At 38.3% G+C, this 23,599-nt stretch overlaps 1 protein-coding gene across 1 annotated transcript in view; it reads left to right on the top strand.

The window, feature by feature from the left end:
- Positions 1-23,599, top strand: part of VGLL4 (vestigial like family member 4) — a 103,351-nt gene that overhangs the window by 4,051 nt on the left and 75,701 nt on the right. Inside the window, exon 2 of the mRNA XM_081320469.1 lies at positions 1,037-1,113. Within this exon, the coding sequence (XP_081176595.1) occupies positions 1,050-1,113 (64 nt within the window). The 5' untranslated portion in view covers positions 1,037-1,049. The remainder of the gene's footprint in view (positions 1-1,036; positions 1,114-23,599) is intronic.

Here is a 23,599-nt window from a genome sequence, read left to right as displayed (position 1 = left end):
AAACAGTAGAACTTATAAAACTATCAATGTGATGTAATATCTCATTACATTGTCTCTATAAATTTGCCTAAGTAAGTAAAAGATTGGTACATTATGTTCAATTTATTTAGTCTTGGTTATAAATTTTACTTTTGTGAAAACATTTGGAGAGGAGGATTTTTGAAATTTCATTAGTCCTGGGAACATATTTAAAATTATTAGGAATCAGCATCAAATTTATAGGGATCTGAGACTTTTTGGACAACATTGTCATGGATAGTTAACTAAAAGGTCAAACTTGAACATTGTGTCTAATAATGAAAAGTTGATTTATAGGGCATCTAGTACTTCTGGAATTCAGTTGTTATCCAATTTGTAATTGTTTTGGCTTGGTTGTTTAATGTAATGAAATAATTTATTAAAAAGGGGATGACAGTCTGAACAGAATCTTCTTTCTAGCAATTTTAGGGAAGCGTATGAAGATAATAGTGCTGCAATTTGGGTGTAATTACTGGTATAATTCAGTAAGCAGGAGTGGTTCTTCAAGAACCAAATTAATACGATATAGCAGAGCAGTGTTTTAATTTGGATTACTGAAACCAGTGGGCTTATTTTGCAAGCTTTACTGGGGAAGAGGGTATTTTACAAGCTTTATTCTTTGAATTATTATTATTTTTCTTTTATTGTTTGGTTTATTTTTATTCACAAAATGATATATTGGGTTTTCATTTCTAATTGCTCCACTCTCACCTGTAGTTTTTCTTGAGAGAAAATATTTGTTTTTTAATGTAATAATCTCATATGATTGATTATGTACCATCAAGTTGTTTTTGACTCCTAGTGAACACGTCTTAGCCTTATGTAGCCACCCATCTGGTGCTGCATAACTCTGAGTGGCTTGCAGATAAGGCAATAAATATTGGATCTCAACATCTCCTGTATCTGGAGGCCTGTCTGAAGAAGCATCTGGCCCTATTGATCGCTGATGACTTAATGAAATAGGGATTTGCCTCTTTTAGTGTCTGACAAAATATTACAATATTTATTTTTTATACAGGATCCAGTCAGGAATGGAGACTCCATTGGATGTGTTGTCAAGAGCAGCATCACTTGTGCATGCTGATGATGAAAAACGTAAGTTGTAGTTGTATTCTGAGCAGAGATACACTAAACCCTGTAAAAACTGTGTTGCGCTATATTATACATGTGCGTAGATTTTTTTTACGTTTTTAATGTGTTTTTTAAATGGAATGCATTGTTGATAGATTGTGCTTAAATAAGTCAGTCAATCAATACGTTTTTAAAAGCTGAGTTAAATCAAACAAAATTTCCTAGGGAAATGGAAAGTAAAATCTTGGTTGGTGTTTGACTGTTTAGTTTGATATCTTTTTTCCTAAGATAATGTAGGGTGTTTTCTCCTTAGAGTATAAGTGAATGTGGTTCCATATCATTTTTTAAAATTAATGGAAAACTCCTAATCTGATAATTGGTATATTCAATATACATCCTGAAGCATGTTCTCTATACATAAAGATATTTGAGTTCTGGAAATAGGGGAAGGCTGAATTATGTATGACTCTTCATTTCAACCAGACCAGCTTGCTAGCTGTCATCTATTTCCTATCCTGCAGCCTTTGTTCTTTAGATTCCAGTGATAGCCGTGTGTCTAGAATAAAAACCTAAGAGTACAAGCTTTGTTTTTTGCCCATTTTAGTGAAAAAACATACTTAATTTTTTTATACATATGAAAGTCAGGCAGACCTATTGCAAAAAGAAATAGGAAAAATATATTAGTGTATAGGACAGTAACATCTGGCTAATAGATAATAAATAATTGATTGGAGGCCTGCTGGGAAAGGCAGCTTATAAATTTATAGAGTAACTGCTTTGTTTTCTAAGAAGTCATACACATTTAATAAAAAAAGAACAATAGTGAATTGGTATTGTTGAGGATATATGGGGAATATATATTTATTAATATTTTTAATATATTTACATATAATTTATTTAATATATTTAATACATATTAAATGTATACTAATATATATTCACATATTTATTTAATAATAATAATAAAGTTGAAAGGGACCTTGGAGCTCATGTAGTCCAACCCCCTGCTCAGGCAGGAAACCCTATACCATTTCAGACAAACGGCTGTCCAGTCTCTTCTTAAAAACTTACAGTGTTGGAGCATTCACAGCTTCTGAAGGCAGGTTGTTCCACTGGTTAATTGTTCTAACTGTCAGAAAGTTTCTCTTTAGTTCTAGGTTGCTTCTCTCCTTGATTAGTTTCCATCCGTTGCTTCTTGTCCTGCCTTCAGGTGCTTTGAGAATAGCTTGATTCCCTCTTCTTTGTGGCAACCCCTGAGATATTAGAATAATGCTATCATGTCACCCCTAGTCCTTCTTTTCATTAAACTAGACATACCCAATTCCAGCAACCGTTCCTTATATGTATTAGCCTCAAATCCCCTAATCATCTTTGTTGCTCTTCTCTGTACTCTTTCTAGAGTCTCAACATCTTTTTTACATTGTGGTGATGAAAACTGGATGCCAGTATTCCAAGTGTGGCCTTACCAAGGCATTGTAAAGTGGTATTAATACTTCACATGATCTTGATTCTATCCCTCTGTTAATGCAGCCTAGCACTGTGTTGGCTTTTTTGGCAGCTGCAGCACACTGCTGGCTCATATTTAAGGGATTGTCCACTAGGACTCCAAGATCCCTCTCACAGTTAGTACTATTGAGCAAGGTACCACCTATACTATACCTGTACATTTGGTTTTTCTTGCCTAAGTTTAGAACCTTACTTTTTTCACCATTGAATTTCATTTTGTTAGATAGCGCCCATTGTTCAAGTCTGTCTAGATCCTCCTGTATCTTTATTAAATATAATTTAAGGAAATATATGTATATATTATAAATAATAGAGAATATATAGACAATATACTGTACATAGTTGAAAGTATATAGGGCATGGCAGCCAAGCAGTTAAGATGCTGAGCTTGTTGACCAGAAGATTGGTAGTTCAAGACCTAAGTACCAAGTAGCAAAGTGAGCTTCTGTTATTTGCCTAAGCTCCTACAAACCTATCAATTCAAAAGGATGTAAATGCAAGTAGATAAATAGGTACCACTTAGATGGGAAGGTAACAGCATTCCGTGAGCTTTGAGTGTATAGTCATGCCAATCACATGACTACAGAAGTGGCTTCAGACAATGCTGGCTCTTCGGCTATGAATCTGAGTTGAGCACCACCCCCTAGAGTGGGAGATCACTTTTATGAGAAACCTTTCCCTTTTTTATTGTTAAAAAACAAAGGCAAGAAAGGAGGAAAACATATCTTAACAACAATATGGACAGTAATAAGTAAAATTGCATATTTACATCTATGTTTATTCATTTTCAAAAGGCCAGTGTTTGAAAAAAATGTTTGAAAAACTAATTTATGTAGGGTATTACTTGTGAATCCACTTCTTTGTGTTTTATACAACACTATTAAACTGTTAAAAATTAATGTAAATTTGTATTGCACTAAAGCATATAAACTTCTAGGAACATTCTTCAAGTTATGACTGAAGTTATTTAGGCACAAAGGATAAAATTATTATTTTTTATTTCACATGGAGTAACTATAAGAAATTGCAGTTATAGCATTTTACACCATGGCAGTAAATATATTTTATTGTTAACAGTTCCTGTAACATAATACAAAAATGTCTGAAAAGCAGACATTCTTCTTTATGAAACATTGTGTGGAAATACTAGCTTATTAATTTAGCATAGTTAGAACAGAACCCCTTGGGCATGGGGAGGGAAACAGTATCTTTATTGTCAGTTGAACCACTTGCCAAGTTCTTTCAAAACAGAATTGAAAATGGTAGGCCATGTTGATTCCTTTATGAGGAATCATACCCAGTGATTATGCTAATGAGCATCAAGCTTAAAGATCAGCAACAATAAGAAACAAGGCTTTAAAATAGGCAGTTGGTCCATTTTCTAGTCTATTTAACAGCATGACAATGTGACTGTGTTTCTCACAGCCAAATAAAGCCATACTTTCAACATGCCAACTGCTTCTAGCTTGTGGATAAAGACTTAATGGATGAGTATGGATTCAGGTACATGAAGTATTTTGGTGACATTTCTAGGGAACATTTACTTTTTCAGCTAAAAAAATGAAATTCATGTTAGAGGAGCTAATACCGCTATCTAATGAAAATTACAGGGGTAAAAAATCGGTCACAATAATATTACCCAACAGAAGAAATCTTTATCTTTATCTTTATTAGACTTATATAACGCCCTTCTCCCGTAGGACTCAGGGCGGTTCACAAGGTTTTTAAAATAACAATACAACAATTACAAAAATTAAGAACAGTTAAAATGATTATATTTAAACCTTGAATAAATATAAAAATATAAAACTACAATTAAAATCCAATTAAAACCCCAATTAATACTCTCAGTCCAGGCCAGAAAGCTCAAGTCTTCAGGTCCCGGCAGAATGAGCGAAGGTCAGGGGCAGCCCTAAGCTCTACAGGCAGCTGGTTCCAAAGGGCAGGTGCACCCACAGAGAAGGCCCTCCCCCTGGGTATTGTCCGCCAGCAATCTTTTACCCGCGGTACCCTGAGAAGACCCTCCCTGTGGGAGCGCACAGGACGAAGGGAGCTTGATGCTGGCAGCAGGTGTTCCCTCAGATATCCCAGACCCTGGCACTAGCATTTTATTGACAGCTCAGAATTATAATGTCAGAGTTGCAAACCTCAGTGTATCACAGTGTCAAGTGTAAAGAATTTGCAAATGCGGGCAAGCATTGTATTAAACGGGGAAGGGATGTGTCTTTTTTCATCAGTTTCTCATAAAATCTTTAACCAGAACTGAGGCCAACAAACTGTTTTATTCTGTGAGGCTGATTTGGGTTATTTCTTCAGTAATAGAGTCTCCTGCTTGTGGAGGAGGGTTGGACTAGAAGACCTCGAAGGTCTCTCCCAGCTCTGTTCTGATTCTGATACAAATTGAACTGCTTTACCAGGGTTTAGATGCATTTTCCATCTATGCTGTTCTTACCCACACCCAATCTGCAAATTCTTTGAACTGACAGACTGAGATTGTCCCTAGATAGTGACTGTAGATCATTTTTTAAAACATACCCTTGAGAAATATGTCAAACCTCCTAAAATGTCACATGAGGTCTAATGATTTTGGGGCTTTATATGTTGAAAATATGTACAGGTAGTTCTCGACTTACAACCACAATTGATGCCCAATATTTAGTTACTAAGCAAGACAGTTAAGTGGGCCTTGTCCCACATTACGACCTTTACTTCCCACAGTGGATAAATTACTGCAGTTAAGTTAGTGACATGGTTGTTAAGCGAATCCGATTTCCTCATTGACTCTGCTTGCTGGAAGGTCTCCAAAGGTATCACATGACCCTGCGACATTTCAACCATCATAAATTCATGCCAGTTGCCAAGCTTCTGAATTTTGATCACATGACCACAGGGATCCTATAATGGTCATAAGTGTGAAAAATGGTCATAAATCAATTTTTTTAGTACTTTTGTAACTTTAAATGATCACTAAACAAATGGTTGTAAGTTGAGGACCACCTGTACTTTTTTATATTTTTAGAGCCCACAATATACAAAAACATTTACCCACCAAAAAAGTACTAGCACCTATTGTATTAGTGCAGTAATACTTGAACAAAAATCAGATACTTATTTGAAATTGAAAACAGTAACGGTATATCTAAAAAGGATTTTGGAATAAAGAATATCAGTTGGGTTTTTCTAGTCTGTATGTTTATGTTCTGCTCATTTTTAAATTGTTGAGAATGATGTTGAGTCAACTTCATTAGCATAGCTTGTAATAGTAAGGGTTTTTTATTGCACAATATGAAAGTTGTAGAACCAGTTATGGTGGAATTATGAATAAACTTTGTTATGTTTGACATCTAGTAAAACTGCTGCTCTATATACATCTGCACATAGAATTACTTGACTTAATATAAAATAGTAACTCTACTGTAGTGTTCTCAGATTCTATGATTTCATAGTTTCATGATTCTTGAAAAAAAATATGCCTATAAAAATAATTATGCCAGCTCACAGAGACTGTGTGTCAATTGGATCATAATTGCTCTAGTTTATTGTTGATTGACAAGTGAAAGAAGATAAACCTTGAACTTCAACAGATGTCTTCATATCTGTTGACATAGCTGCTAGTATATGATGTGCATTCATTTAATTTAACCCATCAGCATGTTATTTATATATCCCAAACAGCACTTGTTAAAGTCATTGTATTGACATTAACAAATATGCCTATCCAATCCTTTTATTTGCTCTTTTCCCTCATTGTTATGACTTCATCTTTAAGTAAATTTGGTTGGTAGGCATGGTTTGATAACAGGGAGTGTTTTCCTTATCATGATTTAAACTAGATTTAGTTAAGGCACTGCCATCGCATCCGATATAATCATGAAAGGATAGCTTTGTAACAGGAGAACAAAGAAAGAACAATGTAAACTGTCATTACAAAATTCAAGACTCAACCAAGATGTATCTCGGCTCACTTTAAAACATAGCGCAAAAACTTTTAAAGATAATAATGTTGGAATTCTTTCTCTTTTCTTTAAAGGTGGCTTAAACCAGGTTATCCTCCACCAGTGGACAAGCACTTATATACAGTGCATTCACTTGCCATTTTTTTATGCTGCAACCTGATTCTATAGTTGTTGAAGTTCATTTTTTTTCTCATTAACCTACACTCAGTACTCCATAATGACAAAGTGAAAACAGAATTTTAGAAATGTCTGTAAATTTATTAAAAAGAAACAACTGAAATATCACATTGACATAAATAGTCAGACCCTTCAATCAGTTGAAGAACCTTCGGCAGCAATTACAGTCTCGAGTCCTTTTGGGGATGATGTGACAAACTTTGCACACCTGGATTGGGGGATTTTCTGCCATTCTTCCTTGCAAATCCTCTCAAGTCAGTCATGTTGGATGGTGACCGTTGGTGGACAGCCATTTTCAGGTCCCTCCAGAGATGTTCAATAGGGTTCAAGTCAGGGCTCTGGCTGGGTCACTCTAGGACATTCACAGAATTGTTCCTAAGCCACTCCTATATTGTCTTGGCTCTGTGCTTAGGACTGTTATCATGTTGGAAAGTGAACCTTCAGCCCAGTCTGAGGTCCTGAGCGCTGTGGAACAGGTTTTCATTGAGGATATCCCTGTACTTTGCTCCATTCAGCTTTCCCTCAACGCTGACCAGTCTCCCAGTCCCTGCTACTGGAAAACACCCCCATAGCATAAAGCTGCCACTACCATGCTTCACTGTTGGGATGATGGTGATATGTAATGCCTGGTTTCCTCCAGACATAATGGTGGAGGGCTGCAGTGATGGTTGTCCTTCTGGAACTCTGTCCCATCGCCACACAAGATCTCTAGAGCTCAGTCAGAGTGATCACTGGGTTCTTGGTCACCTCTCTTACTAAGGCCCTTCTCCCTCATTGCTCAGTTTGACCAAGTGACCAGCTCTTGAAAGAGACCTGATTGTGCCAAATGTCTTCCCTTTGAGCATTATGGAGGCCACTGTGTTCTTAGGAACTTCAGTGCAGCAGAATTTTTATTGTAGCTTTTCCCAGATCTGTGCCTTGCAATAATCCTGTCTCTGAGCTCTGCAGGCTGTTCCTTTGACTTCATGGCTTTTCCTCTGGTACAGTATGCATTGTCAGCTGTGAGGCCTTCTTTAGAGAGATGTGTGCCTTTCCAAATCATGTTCAATCAATTTAATTTACCACAGGTCAACTCCAATCAAGGTGAAGAAACAAGTCAGCAATGATCAAGAGAAGTGGGAGGCACCAAAGCTAAATATCACCTGTTGTAGCAAAGGGACTGAATACTTATGCCAGTGTGATTTAAAAAATAAATAAATTTACAGATATTTCTAAAATTCTGTTTTTACTTTATTATTATGGGGTATTTTATGAGAAAAAAAAGAATTTTAACAACTGTAGAATCAGGCTGCAGCATAACAAACGTGGCAAAGGTGAAGGCGTCTGAATACTTTCTGAATACACTGTATATGCTTTGGATTGTCACTTGTCAATTTCATTTAATATGAAGTGCAGGTCATTTATAGAGTAACAACCTTCATAACAAGAGAAAAATGACTATCTGAGCTTCTTAGATTCTCAAGTAAGTTAAGGGCAGCTAATCACTTCATAATACTACTGAGATTTCAAGATAGTGGCTGCATTTGGTTATTACCTGTGTTCAGTCTTGCTTATTACAGCAGCTTTGTAAGTTAGCTCCAAAGTTATCTTTTTTGTTTCAGTTCTCTATTGGGTTGAGAAAGAATCATGTGACCAAGCAAATTACCTTTCTGAATATTTGCCCTACATTCAGTAACATTTCTTAAAAATCATCTTCCTTGCTACATTGTAAGAAAGTACAAGTTAACCAGTCAGAGCTTTGTTATCCATGCAGTGTGATAATTATCTTGACTATTCACAGCCACCACACATAAAGAATTTGCCAACCCTTGGGTTGTTAATAAATTCATTTACTAGTAATCTATTCTAGGATAGCATGCACAGAGTTGACAAGCAGTGATTCCAGCAAGATCACTGTGAAAGGTTTATGAGTATTAGAATCCAAAGGAATTAGCCAGAACTATGTGGATCGATGTTCTAATTCTTGAATTGCATTTTTAAGAGATTGTAACCAATCTCTGTTTCCTGAAGTTTCCTATGTCAAACATAGAAACATGGAATCATAAAGCCAGAAGGAACCTTGGAGGTTTTCTAGTCCAACCCCTTTACCTAAGGCAGAGACTTTATACCATCTGGGCAAATGGATGTCCAATCTATTCTTGAAAACCTCCAGTGATGGAGCACCTACAACTCTGGGAAGCAAACTCTTCAATTGATTGTAATTCTCACTGTTAGGAAATGTCTTCTTAGTTTCAGGTTAGACTTCTCTTTAATGAGCTTCCACCCATTGCTTCTTATCCTGCCCTCAGATACTTTAGAGAATAAATTAACCCCCTCTTTTCTGTGACTGCCCATCAAATACTGGAAGACAGCTGTCATGTCACTCTTAATCTTTCTTTTTGTTACGCTAGACATGTCTAGTTCCATTAACCATTGTACGGGTTAGCCTCCAGACCCCTTATCATCTTTGTTGCTCTTCTCTGCACTTTTTCAAGGGTCTCGGGATCTAATGTGATGACCAGAACTAGATGCAGTATTCCAAGTGTGGCCTCCTTTGTGCAGTATAGAGTGGTACTATCACTTCTCGTGTTCTTGATGCTATCCCTCTGTTGAAGCAGCCTAGAACTACAGTGGCTTTTTTGGCAGCTGCAATACACTGCTGGCTCATACTTAAGTGGCGGTCCACAAGAACACTTAGATTCCTCTCACATTTAATATTGTGGAGCCAGGTATTGCATGATCTATACTGTGCATTTGTTTTTTTCTGTCTTAGTGCAGATCTTATTTTTATCATCATTGAACTGCATATTGTTGGCTAGGGCCCAGCCCTCAAGCCTGTCAGGATCCCTCTGAATCTTGAGTCCGTCTTCCATGATTCTGCCATGTGCTGGAAAACCAGTTAAGCCATTCTTGAGAGGAAATTGTTTAGTCTCTTCTTAAAACACACCAGAAATGGAGGACTCACATCTTCTGTTGATAGTGTTCCACTTTTGTACAGATCTTACATTAAAGAACCTTAGAGTAAACCTACTGCTGCTCTTTAAGTAAGTTTTGCTGCTTAAGTCAGGCAACTTAAAAGTTGACGGCAGTACATGGATTAATATCTTCAAATTTGACAAGTGCTTATTACTTTTTCTGATGTCTTAACTTCACATGCATTAGCTGATCCCTTTATATCAAAATGACATAAAGGTTTGGAAGAGAAGCTGCACCATTAGAGCTTTTCTCCTCATGTACTAATAATAGTGGATTGTGCTTTGATCAGGAGGAACTTCAAACTACACATACAATGTTTGATATATAGCATCAAAACGAGCATACCCTCATTTCTACTGATACTTTTTCTTTTATCCCACCTTTACTACTTTTTTAAATAAATCATTGTGGCAAACATATCTAATAGTCTTTCCTCCTCCTGTTTTTTCCCCATAACATTTACTCCGTGAGGCGAGTTGGGCTGAGAGAGAATGACTGGCCCAAAATCATCCAGCTGGCTTTCATGTCTAAGGCAGAACTAGAACTCACAGTCTCCCGTGTAGTTTTTTGCAGTCAATCTTATCAAAATCTGGAAAAGAAATTTGTCATGCTTTCATTAATTGAATAGCCAGACTGTACTGACTCTTTTAATCTTACGGGTTTTTTTGCTGATCAGCTTTAATGCTAATAGTTTTCAAAACTTCATGTCTCTTTGATACAGAACTACTTCTGGCATATCCCAGAATTGTGTTAGCCTCACATTTCTCATATATTCAGCATTTTTCCAAGTCCTCCTTCAGGGTGGATCTTCCAAGCCATAAATCCCTCGTCTTGTCTGTATGCCCTATATTTTTTCCCCATTAAAAAAATAACCTATAAAATCCTTTATGTCTTGGTGCCCTTTGGAGCCTCATTTTTTACCATTTCAATCCTGCTGGAAGAAGGTTGTCTGATTATCCTATTTCCCAGAGCTGTTGTGTATATGAAACCTGGAAGTATTGGCCTTCGGTGAAGGGCCAGCCCTTTGAAACAGTCTCCTGTTTGAGATTTGCCACCAATATGATCTGTTTTCTGCAAGAAGCTGCAGATAGAGCTGCTCTGAATAATAAAATAAATGTCTACCTGTTGAATGACCTTTTGTTCCAACCTCTTCAGATTGATTGCAGTCTCTGGGTGTTATCCTAGTGCTACCAAATACCAATGAAAAGACATTGGAGATCTGTGTTTGTCGTTTTTAAAGTTTTTTTTTTAAAAAAAGGGATGAAGAGCAGTGGTAGTAAGATTGATGATAATGTAAAAGATTGGCCTAGATCAGGGGTAGGCAACCTTGGCTCTTTTATGACTCGTGGACTTCAACTCCCAGAATTCCTGAGCCAGCCATGCTGGCTTAGGAATTCTGAGAGTTGAAGTCCACGAGTCATAAAAGAGCCAAAGTTGCCTATCCCTGGCTTAGATAAATGATTTCAAAGTCTGGATTCTCCATAAATTTCCATGATTGAGACTGGTTTGATCGTTCAATTCCCAGTGCCTTTTGCCAAACGAAATAATTTTTTAGATCAGAACACCATGATGGAAACAGCCACTTTGCTGCACACTGACCCTGTGTATTTGTAGAGTGGAATGAAGAGAAATATTCAAGATTAAGAGCAGATGTACCCATCATGAACTGACATAAGTCAGCAATAGAAAAAGGAGAAAGAATGATGTAGTAGAATGTTTACTTTTCATGCTGTTTTTTTAAAAACAAGGGATTCAGCAAATATCCACAGTTGCTTATATAAATCAGAAGTTGAGGTTCACAGATTTCATCTTGATCCTAACCATATTTGTTACTAGGATCTATTTCATAAAAAGCTAGCCTGCAAGATGTAGCCTCAAAACTGAATTGAAAACCCAGATAAAGCAACTGGCAGGAGACAAACTAAATCTTCCCTTTATGGGGTGTCACCACCAGATAAGTAAAAACTTTCAGGTTGTCCAACACCATATTTTAAATGAATGTCACTGAAATATATTCCAGATTCAGTTACAGAACAAACAAGCTTGTCAGTAACAAATGGCATGAGGAAGGAAGAAAGTAAAGAATCTAAGGTTCCCATAAAGGCTGGATCTTAAATAGTTTAGAATGTATAAATAAATCTGGTCTTGTAGTCTATTATGCATAATTTATAGTTGGCTTCTACTTTGAAAGTAACCTTTTCAGTTCAGATACGTAATATCAATATGTGCTCTTATAAAGCAAAGCATAGATTAATAAAATTGGAGAATTTTTAACAATGAGAATCCTCTATATAGAGTTAGTTTGAATATAATGCATTTTCCTGCATGCAGGAAAAAAATACTCCTGACCACCTATGCATTCTTATTTAATTTGACCATAATTGCAGAAGGTTTTTTTAAAGCGGGTTTATTGTTTTAATAGATTTCAATTTCAACTTCACAGCTGTTTAAAAAGGGATTTTTTATGGAGTTCTTATCAATCAGGAAGAAAGGTTCCTCCGGCCCCATTAAAAAAACATAAATTGTGGCTTCGTATACTTCACTGATTAGAAATCTTGGAACAAACGCTATTGTATTGCCATCTCCTGTTATTATAATGTTGTATTAAAATACTTGTATTTTACAATCTCTCTTGATTGGTGAGCAGCTGCCTTCCTCTGAACAATACCACTTTGAGCACCTACCTTTTGTTTATAGTCAGTTTTCTGACAGCAGCAATAAAGCCAAAGTCGGATGAGCTTCATAAGTCTCTATTTGCTTTCAGATAAGCCTACATCCTGCTTGGGTTGCAAGGACAATGGAATATCCCTGCACTTTGCATGCTATGTTCCTTCTGTTTTGAATGAGTTAATGAAAGTCTGACCTAATGCTTTTGAGAGTCAGAAAGGATAAGAAGAGTGAGAGAAGAACTCTTTTACAAAACCTGTTCTGCTGTAATCTTCAAAGACAAGTCAGGTATTTCACAGTAATGTGAAGTTTAGTAATCTGACAGGACAGGAATAAAAATATTTATGTAGGCTTCTCCATTGAATACATTTTCCTCATTCACACTTTTTAGGTTTCAACTGTAGTTGAAAGTACTCCTCAAATTTTCTGTTAGCTATTCTTCTCTATGTATAGGGGAAACAGAGTAGATGGTGTAAAAGATTCTCAAGATTGTGATGTTCTTCACATTTCCTCTACATCTTACATAGGAAAACATTTCTGTATAATAAACAAGGGCACTTGTCCTATGGAATATATATTTTAAATATCTTAGGTTGCTATTTTCAGATTAAGAGGGAATAATTCTTCTCATTGTTGGTGAGACCATTAAAAGTCATTGGCGCAGTTTGAAATTGTTCTGCCGGCAGCAAGATCTGACTGCTGGCCCAGTGACGGATTCTATTGCAACTCAGGGCTGTTTCCAGAGGAGGCAGAGGAGGAGAGGACCTGGAGCTTATGGAGCGAAGGAACTGGATGAGGCTGTCGGCAGGCCCAGAGGAACAGAGAGGGGCTTTTGGAGGAGTTGGTGGCGGCAGCAACGTGCTCCAGGGGCGAAAAGAAGCAAGGCCTCTTTAAGGAAAGGGTGGAAGAGTCAGGATCAGAAAAAGGAAAGAAGGCGAGGTTGTCAGAATACAAGCGAATTTGAGGGCTAATCCACATGGAGCCCCATTTCCATCTGTCCTGTTTGCCATCGTTCACTCCCTAGAGACTAAAATGGACAGTGTGAAATTTGAGCGGGCCCCTTTGAGAGCTGTATGCAACGAAATTTCATTTTGATGTATGCCGATTGGTGTACATTCAAAGTGACAATAAAGTTATCATCATATTAGATGTTAGTGAAACTGTTTTATGAACTTAGAGCTTCCTCTAAGTTAATTCTGTCTAACCTAGCTTCAGTTCATTATTAAAATGTAATATGGAGAGTATTTAAGGGAATTTGTTTTGAAATAGAAAGAGCTGTATAAATTTTTGACACTTTGTTATACCCAACAGGAACATGTTTTAAAATATATGCTGTAATTCCTGTATATTAATTTCTTTTCAGTACCGCAAATGGAAACCAAATACAACTTTCTTCCAGTAGATTACTGCAGTTGCTTTGACTGGGTCTTTTGTCCATTTGTTTTTGTCACCTGTTGCTGCTTGTCACATGCCAAGTTGTTAAGATCTTTAGGGCAGGAATGGGTTTTTTTATTTAATTGCACACACAATACCCAAGCAAGAAAGCACATGTAGATATTTCCATAGATCAGCAGATTCTATCTAGTACATGTGCTTTTGATAATACTGCCTATGCATAAGTATTTTGCTTGAATGTCTGGATATTAATGTCTGTGTTATACTTGATCCAGATTTTCAGATGCAGTCTGCCTAGGTTTTTAATACATAATCAAGGAATGTTCTCATAATAAGAAATCAAGCCTAGTGTTCGTTGCATGCTTTAATTAAAGGCCCTCCCCCCAACTAATAGGTTTATGAAAAAATGGAGACTAGTATCTTTTCAAGATGATGGTACTGCAAAGTCAACTACAGACACAATGCTGAAACACCAGTAATATCAATAATACTTGGAGGAAAGCACCTTGGCTTTCTGAGTTAGCAATTCTATTGTTTTGGAGAGACTGGGAATGCTTTTAATATGTCTGCCACTGAGTAGAAATGTCATCAGTAAAAAAAATGGTGTCTTATTTTTCATAACTGTTTTTAATCAGCTAGACAGGTAGTCCTCATTAAACAACAACCTGGTTTAGTAACTTTTGGCAATTACAGTGGTGATGGAAAAATAACTTTATGACCAGACCTTTCAATCATGACCTTCCCAGGTCTGTAAATCAGAGGAAACCTGAAGTAAGATCATGAACCCAGGTGCAGTGTCACTTACTGGCTGCTTCACTTAATGACTAAGCTGCCAGTGTCAATTGTGGTCGCTAGACGAGGGCTACCTATAATTAGATTTTGATTATAACAGAATGATGTGTAAATAATTTATAGACTTAATTTATAGACTTAATTCAGTCTGTAGCTGACTTGAGTTTGCTGAATGTCAACAAGCAAGATTGTGATTCCTCTAAGGAAAAAGTTCTTTCTTATTGAAGAAACCAAAATGGAAACATTTACCCCAACTCTGTAAGCCAGAAATTGGTTTACATAACAGATGTATCATTAAAGGTATTACCAAAGGTGTATTTGCAGGTATGCTACCAAAGGTGTACTACGTAAAGTATAAAGATGCTAACTTTAGTGTCACTGTGCTATTTCCCCCAACCCCCCCCCCCCGTTTTTCTAGAGTTTTCTTGTTCAGTCTATTTTAGTTGTAGGTTAGTAATTTATTTATTTATAACATCTATAAACGGCTTCAGTCTGGAAAGACTAAGCCTTGTATAAAAGAGTAACTAGCAATATACCAATGTGGTAACAAATGCTAACTATATTTACATATTAGAAACAGTAAACATAACCATCACAGTTGGGGTGGACAACATAGCTATGGAAAAGGAACCATTCATGCTTTCTTTTCAGGTGACGTTCTCTGATTACTCAGACTGGGAAGAGGAGCACAATCTTTTAGGGGAAGGTCCTCTTGTAGATACCTAGCTCCTAAACCCTGTAGTTTCTTGAATAGCACTTGTAAACGCCCCACTAGCCAATGCAGCTCCTACAGCACTGTTATATGGTAATAATGAAACTTCCCATAAGCACCAGAGCTTCTGATTTTGCACTAATTGAAATTTCTAGCCCATCTTAGAGGGCAACCCCATGTAAAGTAAATTGCAATTATCTTGTAATATTGACCCTTACCATAATAAATTAACTATTGTACAGTTACACAGCAAGCTTGGCTAATCCCAAAGCACTCTATTTTGTGAATCCAAGCTATGGGTGGCTGCTTACAGCTGTTCTTCTCCCAATCCAAAAAGCATACACAAAGGAGTTGCTGTTAGCAGGAATGGAGAAGGAAAAGAGATTCTGGGCTGAGTTAATAAAGCATGCAGAACTAAAATATTTCTTACAGTCTGATGGCTGGTTATATGAGAATTCTGGTTTACTGATTTTTCTTTTGCCTGCTTTTAATGATCTGAACATGCGAACCATTTGGTTTATATAGAGTTTGGTAACTTATGTAGAAAAGTAGAATGCACATTTTTATTCTGCCCCATTTTCATGCCAGAAAAATATATAGTACATTTTTATAAACCTTAGTTTGGACTAAGTAGTCTGATTGTGGCATGCATTTTTTTTAAACCGAACATAATTTATTGAATAATGTTTAACCGGTAAAACTAGAAATATTGTTGATTTGTATAACTTTGTCATATTGGTCCTAACTATAAAAAATCATATACATGAAAATAGATTCACACCTATATTTATTTAAGAATAAACACCAAAACAAGGAATGGAGATTTGCTAATGACCTACTAATTGTCTTTATGTCATTCATGTTTGCTTAACAGTGGAGCAAAGTTTAGTAAATATACTGTGTTTCCCCAAAAATAAGACCGGATCTTATTTATTATTTGTTTGCTTCCAAAAGAAGCACCAGGTGTTATTTTCAGGGGATGTCTTACTCACTGACAGCTCTGCCTAGCTGGTCTACTTCTTGTGGGGCTGAAGAAACAGCTTCATTCTGCAGCTGCATTCTGGCCTGCGTTTTGCAATTAGGCCTTTCTGGAAGGCCTATGCAGCTGAGTAATCAAATCCATAGCTTGGTCTTTAGCTGCATATGTCTTGCAGAACATTGATTGATCAATTGCACACTGTCAAGTCATTATTGACTCTTAGTGACCATATAGATATTCTCTGTGATGATTTTGCTTTAAGTTGGTCCTTCAGCTCTTCCAATGGTGCCCTGATCACTCTTATAACTGACTCCATCCACCTAGTTGTTAATAATCCTTCTTGTTCCTTCCACCTTTCCCAGGATTAGAGCCTTCTCTTAGGCCAGGGATGTCAAACTGCCGGCCCGCGGGCCGGATGCATCATCTGAAAGCCACGTCCACCCCATTGCCAGCGATGCCAAAATAATCCCGACACGTCATCGCAAGTTTGACATGTCTGTCTTAGGCCATTGCATAGTGTGTATGAAATAGTATAATTTGAGCCTCATTACTAATCTGCTTTGTTTTGCCTAGTCAGGACATAGATTAAACCCCTCCCTCCCCAAAACACACACATTAACCTCGGGCCTGGGACCAAAGCCAGGAGAGAGGGCGCCATTCGTATCTCTGGGGGAATGCTGTTTCAGAGAATAGAAGCAGTGACAGAAAAGGCATGCTTCCTTGTTCTCACTAGATGGCAATATTTAGAGAAGGGACCCGGAACACATAATAATAATAATAATAATAATAATAATAATAATAATAATAATAATAATAATAATAATAATAATAATAATAATAATAATAAAAAACCTTTATTGTCAAAGTACAACATGTGTACATTGAGATTAGCTGAGCCTCCCCCTGTGCTCCCTCCCCCCAACACACAGTGACCACAAACCCTCCATCCTACCACACCATGTGAACCAAGTACACCACACACTGGCCTCCCAAGTCAATTCTGCATAGGTTCACAGAGATTATATCCCATTCAAAAGCCTAACAGCCCACGGATAAAAGCTGTTTTTCAGCCTGTTGGTATGGCTGGCTATATTCCTATATCTCCTACTGGATGGTAGGAGAGTAAAGAGATACCGTCCAGGGTGTGAGTCTTCCCTGAGAATTTTCCTCACTCTTCCAAGGCAACGAGCCCTGGCGATGTCATCCAGTGGTGTCAGGGAACAGCCCACAATGTCTTGTGCTGTGCTCACTACCCTCTGTAATACTTTCCTGTCCGCGGCTGTCAGACCAGCATACCAAACCACAATACCATACGAGAGGACGCTCTCTATAGTAGACCGGTAAAAGAGGGTCATAAGCCGTTGTTCTAGCCTGTTCTTCTGCAAGACCCTAAGAAAGTGAAGCCTCTGTTGGGCCTTTCTAGCCACCTGGGTTGTGTTAACTTTCCAGGTCAGATCTTCACAGAGGTAGACTCCCAGAAATTTAAAGGAGGAAACTCTCTCCACACAGTCCTCCCTGATGTAAAGTGGGGCAGGTTCCTCCTTTTTTCTCCAGAAGTCTAACGCCATCTCTTTCGTCTTGCTGATGTTTAGGTGCAAGTTGTTGTTACTACACCATATGGATAGTTTTTGTACCTCCGCCGTGTATGCTGTCTCATCCCCACCTGTAATAAGACCCACCACAGTTGTATCATCTGTGAACTTGATTATCGCAGTGGATGGGTCAGATGATACACAATCATATGTGTATAAAGAGTACAGGTAGGGGCTAAGCACACAGCCCTGTGGCGTGCCGGTGCAAAGCTTCAGGGAGGTGGACAAAGCAGACCCGACCCTCACTGTTTGTAACCGGTCCCTAAGAAAGTCTTGAATCCAATCGCAGATGGTGGGGGAGAATTTCAAGTCAGTCAGCTTCTCGATGAGAATGCTCGGCAAAATGGTGTTGAAAGCCGAGCTGTAGTCAACAAAAAGCATCCTGACATAACTTCCAGGTTTCTTGAGATGACTTGCTACAGAGTGTAAAGCAGTAGCTATGGCATCGTCTGTCGACCTATTTCCCCTGTAGGCAAATTGATGTTTATCAAAGTCCAGTGGAAGGCATGTCCTAAGATGTTGGAGAACCAATCTTTCGAAGCATTTCATGACTACAGACGTTAGTCCAATAGGTCTGTAGTCATTCAGGCACTCAACTGCAGTTTTCTTGGGGATTGGGACAATGGTAGCTGCTTTCAAGCACGATGGTACACATGCCGTTTGCAAGGAGATATTAAAAATCCTTGTCAGGACTCCTGCTAATTGGTCGGCACAATTCCTGACCACTCTCCCCAGCACCCCGTCTGGGCCTGCGGCTTTGCTGGGATTCACAGCCTTCAATACAGCTCTCACTTGGTGTTCACACAGGGTGAGTGGCTGAGAGTCAGAAGGCCGGCCAGCACCTAACTGGTAGGCAGAAATAATGGGAGGAAGGCGGCCCTTAGGTAACAAGGTCTTATGCCGTGAAAGGCTTTAAAGAAAACAACCAGCATTTTGAATTGCACCTGGAAGCCAACCAGCAGCCAATGCAGGTTGCATAGCAATGTGACACATAGGCCCAAGAAGTGTCCATTATTGCTTGCATCTACTGCATTTTGAGCCATCTTTAGCTTTTGGATCAGACATGTCAAACTCGCGACGTCATGTGACGTCGCGCGACGTATCAGAGCTTTTTCCCCATTGCCAGCAATGGGGTGGGTGCGGTTTTGTTGCGACGCGTCTGGCCCATGGGCCGGCAGTTTGACACCCGTTTTAGATGGTCTTCAGGAGCAGCCCCATGTAGAACACATTGCAATAGTCCAATCCTGAGGTGAGGTGGGTGTCAGTGATGTCTTCAGACAGGTTTTTTTGAGGCTTGGGAGATTGCTATCAGATTTCCTTCTAGCACCTTTTTCCCCCTAACGTTTTCTCCCTTTTCTCCTTAGAGGTTCAGATTTTTAAATAATCTCTAGTTTTCTTTAGAGAAGATGTGGGCTGGGGGGGCGGTTCCTTTTGTTTTGCTGCTATGCTTGCATTGTCTGTCTTGCTTTCCTCATGCTTTATCTGTACTTTAGATGAGGGATGGGAACAATGGCCCTTTTAATGACTTGTGGACTTCTAACTCCCAGAATTCCTGAGCCAGCCAGACTTCTGGGAGTTGAAGTCCACAAATCATAAAGGGGCTATCTTTCCCCACCTCTGACTTAGATGAAGAGGGTGATTCCATGTCTTGAGAATCTACTGCCAATCTTGGATGGCTACCATGAGCAAAATTAGTGAATGGGGCAGAGGAAAAGGATTAGCCCCTTTATTGTACCTTTGTTCAGCTTTTGTGTCAGTCCACACAGAAATAGTCATCGGTTACAGTGGAAAATCATGGCACAGAAACACCTGCCTTTGTTGTCAGAGTGATGTACCCATGCTTTAATATTTTGTCCTGATGTGTCATTTCTCCCAAGAAATAGATGTCTCTTTATTTCACTGCTACAGCCATCAACCTTGTGAATTTTTAAGCCTAAGAAGATCGTTCCTGTTTCAGTTTCTTCTCTGCCAATTTGCTCTAGTCTAGGGTGACATTCCCTTCTGTCATAATTTTAGGTTTTTAAATACCAATCAGCAGTTTTTAATTTCCACAAGAGAAACCCTAAACTTGGTACTTCTTTTCTCAGTTTTGAACCACTTAGTTAGATTGTACGCTATTTTGTTGCTTTTCAGTTAGCAGATGAGACAGCTACCCTTATACGAAGTGCTATCCACAGATTGCTTTGGTCTACTACACAAAACCCTTTTCAAGCAACAATGAATCAAAAATAGATGTCTTTTGGGAATTCCCAGACTGTTTCCATTGGATCATAGCAATGCAGCAATGCCCGGGTCCTGCTCCTTTGTACATCAGGTGATCCTCGTTCCTTGTATTATTGAAATCTGGATTGCAAAATCTGGACCATTATTTACCATTATTTTACCATTCCATGTATTATTGAAATCTGGATTGCAAAATCTGGACCATTATTTTACCAAATAAATGCAGTTGTTCAGTTGTTTCAACATTCTTTAGTGTTGCTCTTTTTGGGAAATGGAATATGCAATAAATGGGATTTTTTTGAGACTTGCCCTAAAATAGTAGTTTTCCCCTCAAACCTGTAGTTCTCTAACTGCATCATTTTGTGAAATTTTAAACAGTTCTGAGTTCATTTTGTATAATGTCTGGCTTTGGTTCAGTGATCAAACCTTTATGTGAATAATTTGGATTTTTGGAGTACGTTTATTCCGTATATTCACACCATGACTTTGTAGTCTCCCTCTTTAATTAATCATTGCCTTCTTTGTCTTTTATTATGCTCATCTTTGTATGACAGTGTTCTTTTATTTATGTAAACTTGTCCTTACAATTTCATCATTGTGCAATTTCTTTGCATTGTTTATTTAAATATAATTGCTTGACATTTAGAGTGATAAGAGTTAGAAGGGATAAGAGGAGATCTAGTTCGACATCCAGCTTAGTACAGGAACCTCTAGACCAAGGCTTTTCAACCAGTGGTACGGGTACCACCTGTGCTACATTGGCACCTGGCAGGTGGTATGCGACCATCCTAGAAAAGTGGTAGTGGGGGAGGGGAATGAGCTGAACCGGTGGCAGCACCGCACAAGCCTGAGCGAGAGATGGCTGGACCTGCAGGGCTGCCAAGGCTCAGTAGAAGCACCAGGATCAGTGCCAGGCTCCAGCTGGAGCTCGGCGCTGATCCTGGCGCTTCTGAGTCTAGAAGAAGCACCGATCAGCTGGAATGTTGCAGCATCTCCAGGGTCTTGTGATTTACATTCAGATGCTTGGCAACTGATTCATATTTATGCTGGTCACAGTGTCCCAGGGTCATGTGAAGTGACCAAAACCTGCTGCAACCACCCAGCAGAGGGGGGGGAATAAAAACCAAACACCCTCCACCCCACCCCCGCTGCCAATCCTCAACAGAAATGCTCACAACAATGAAAACCTCAGACAGGAGGAAGAGCACCGCCGGGCGGGCGGGCAGGTGTCTTATTCGGCTGTGGCTTGGGGGGCACTTTTTTCAGTGCCGTTGTAACTTCGAACAGTCACTGAACTGTGGTAAGTTGAGGACTACCTGTACTTCATCACTTTTTTCCTTTTTTTTTTTTGGTCATTAATTTTTTGACACCTTGCTAGGCGACTGGTGGTACTCGGATGTTGCCATATCCTAAATGGGTGAAAAGGTTGAAAAGCACCTCTAGAACATGGATGTCCATATTTGTCTTGCCTGGTTCATATTGAGTAAACAAGAATTGTCTTGGGTCACATATACAGAGAGTCCTCGATTTACAACTGTTTAGTGACGATTCAAAATTACAATGGCACTGAAAAAAGTAGCTAATGATCATTTTTCACACTTAGGACTGTTGCACCATCCCCATGGTCACGTGATTTACATTCGGATGCTTGACGACTGGTTCACATTTATGATGGTTGCAGTATTTCTGGGTCATGTGACCATCTTTTGCGACCTTCTGAAGAGCAAAGTCAATGGGGAAGCCAGATTCACTCAACAATCGTGTTACTAATTTAACAACTGCAGTGATTCACTTAACAAATGTGACAAGAAAAGTCATAAAATGGGACAAATTCACTTAACAAATTTCTCACTTATCAACATTGTGCTTATTCAGTGTGTTCACTCAGTTGTGGTCGTAAGTTGAGGACTTTTTGTAAAATTTACAATACGGTTAATCTATATAAATAACATAACACTAAAAGTTTGTGAACTTTCTAGCTGTCTAAGGCTGCATGTGGCCTGTGGGCTGCAGGTTGAGCATGCCTTCCCTAGAACATGGGTGTCAAACTCGCTGCATCACGTGATGTCACAACGTATCGTGACTTTTTGGGGCAGGGGTGGACATGCAACCAGCCTGTGGGCCAGCAGTTTGACACCACTGGACTAGAACATCACAGATAGATAATCATCCAACATATATAAAAGAGGATTCACCATATCATGTTGCCGCTTTTTCCACTAGCTGACAACTAATGTGAAGAATTCATCTTTTGAATTCAACATTTAGTTAGACCAGATATTTATTTGCAGTAGGTCAGTACAAAACCGTTTTGTCTTCTTTTGCCTTTTGCACTTTGAAATATTTTTCTTCATCTTTAATTATGCCACAAATTTCAGCTTAGTTATTCACATATCAAATCTAGTACTTTAAAGGTATTATCTCCCTAATCATATAGAATATTGCTACAATATTGTTGATTCAGTGGTTTTATTTGTTTTCTACAGTTTAAGTTATAATTTGGTTGCTCTTGTGATTTGTTTGGGGTGACTGAATAGAACTTCTGCATTTTTGCTTGTAGGGTTTCTAGTCAAATCGATACTGGTATTATCATCCAGTGATGTCCCTTTTTAGAGCTCTCTTTTATCTTGTCGGAAGAAATGGTTCGCTTTTCTTGCAGAATTTTATTAGTCTGCTTCCTGTTTTATTTCATATATTAAAACATCATTTCCCATTATTCCAGATGCTATTTTACTTCCAGCTTCAGCCTTTTAGCCTCCTATAATTTGTATGGCATCGCCCTTCTTCTTCTTTTTTTTTGGTGTTGTGTTAACAAGTTGTTGCTGGTAAACAAAGGATTGTTTAACTTTAGCTTCTTCTACCTCTGTGGTGAAAGCTGAGACTTGGATTATTGTAACATTGATTTGTTTGCCTTAGATTTGAACTGGGACAACTCTGTTATTTTGGGAGTTTATATACATGCAGTGTATAGTGCCATGTTTATAGTGATTTTCACTAGAAACAGATCTAAATATAAAAAAAACCCTGAGTATCTTAGAACATAATTGCCTTTTGGATGAGAATCAAGTAGAAGCTTCTTTGAGGGGGTATAAAGTTACAGCTATTTGTTCAGACTGTGTTGGCAGGGATTTGAACTTTTTAAATAGGATAAGCAAAGAAATGGTTAAATGTATCTTTCACTGTAGCTCAGTGCTTCAGGTTGCAGTCTCCCAAAACATTTTTTTTAAATTAAGATTATGTAGGTAGATATGCTTGCTAGAGAATCTCATTTGTAGTTTGCTGGGCTACTTAGTACTGTGTCCCTCATAATCAGTGAATTCTTGGTTGGAACATGCTTTATGCTTCATGTTTGATCTTGTAAATTACATGTCTTCAGAATCTCTCATGTAGTAATAAGGGAATTGCAACAAAAGGGAATTAGATGGGTTTTTTTTTCATTTTTCATGGGATGAGGTTATAAACTCTTACCAGAAGGTAGGATTAGTTTTTCATATTAATATCTTTAACACAATATCTAATCCCATCTATCTGATAAAGCAAAAGCAGCAACACCCAA

Source organism: Vipera berus, assembly GCF_964194415.1.
Source record: "Vipera berus genome assembly, chromosome: 2".
NCBI lineage: Eukaryota > Metazoa > Chordata > Lepidosauria > Squamata > Viperidae > Vipera > Vipera berus.
Note: the sequence above shows the minus strand (reverse complement) of the source record. Positions and strands in the feature narration are given on the sequence as shown.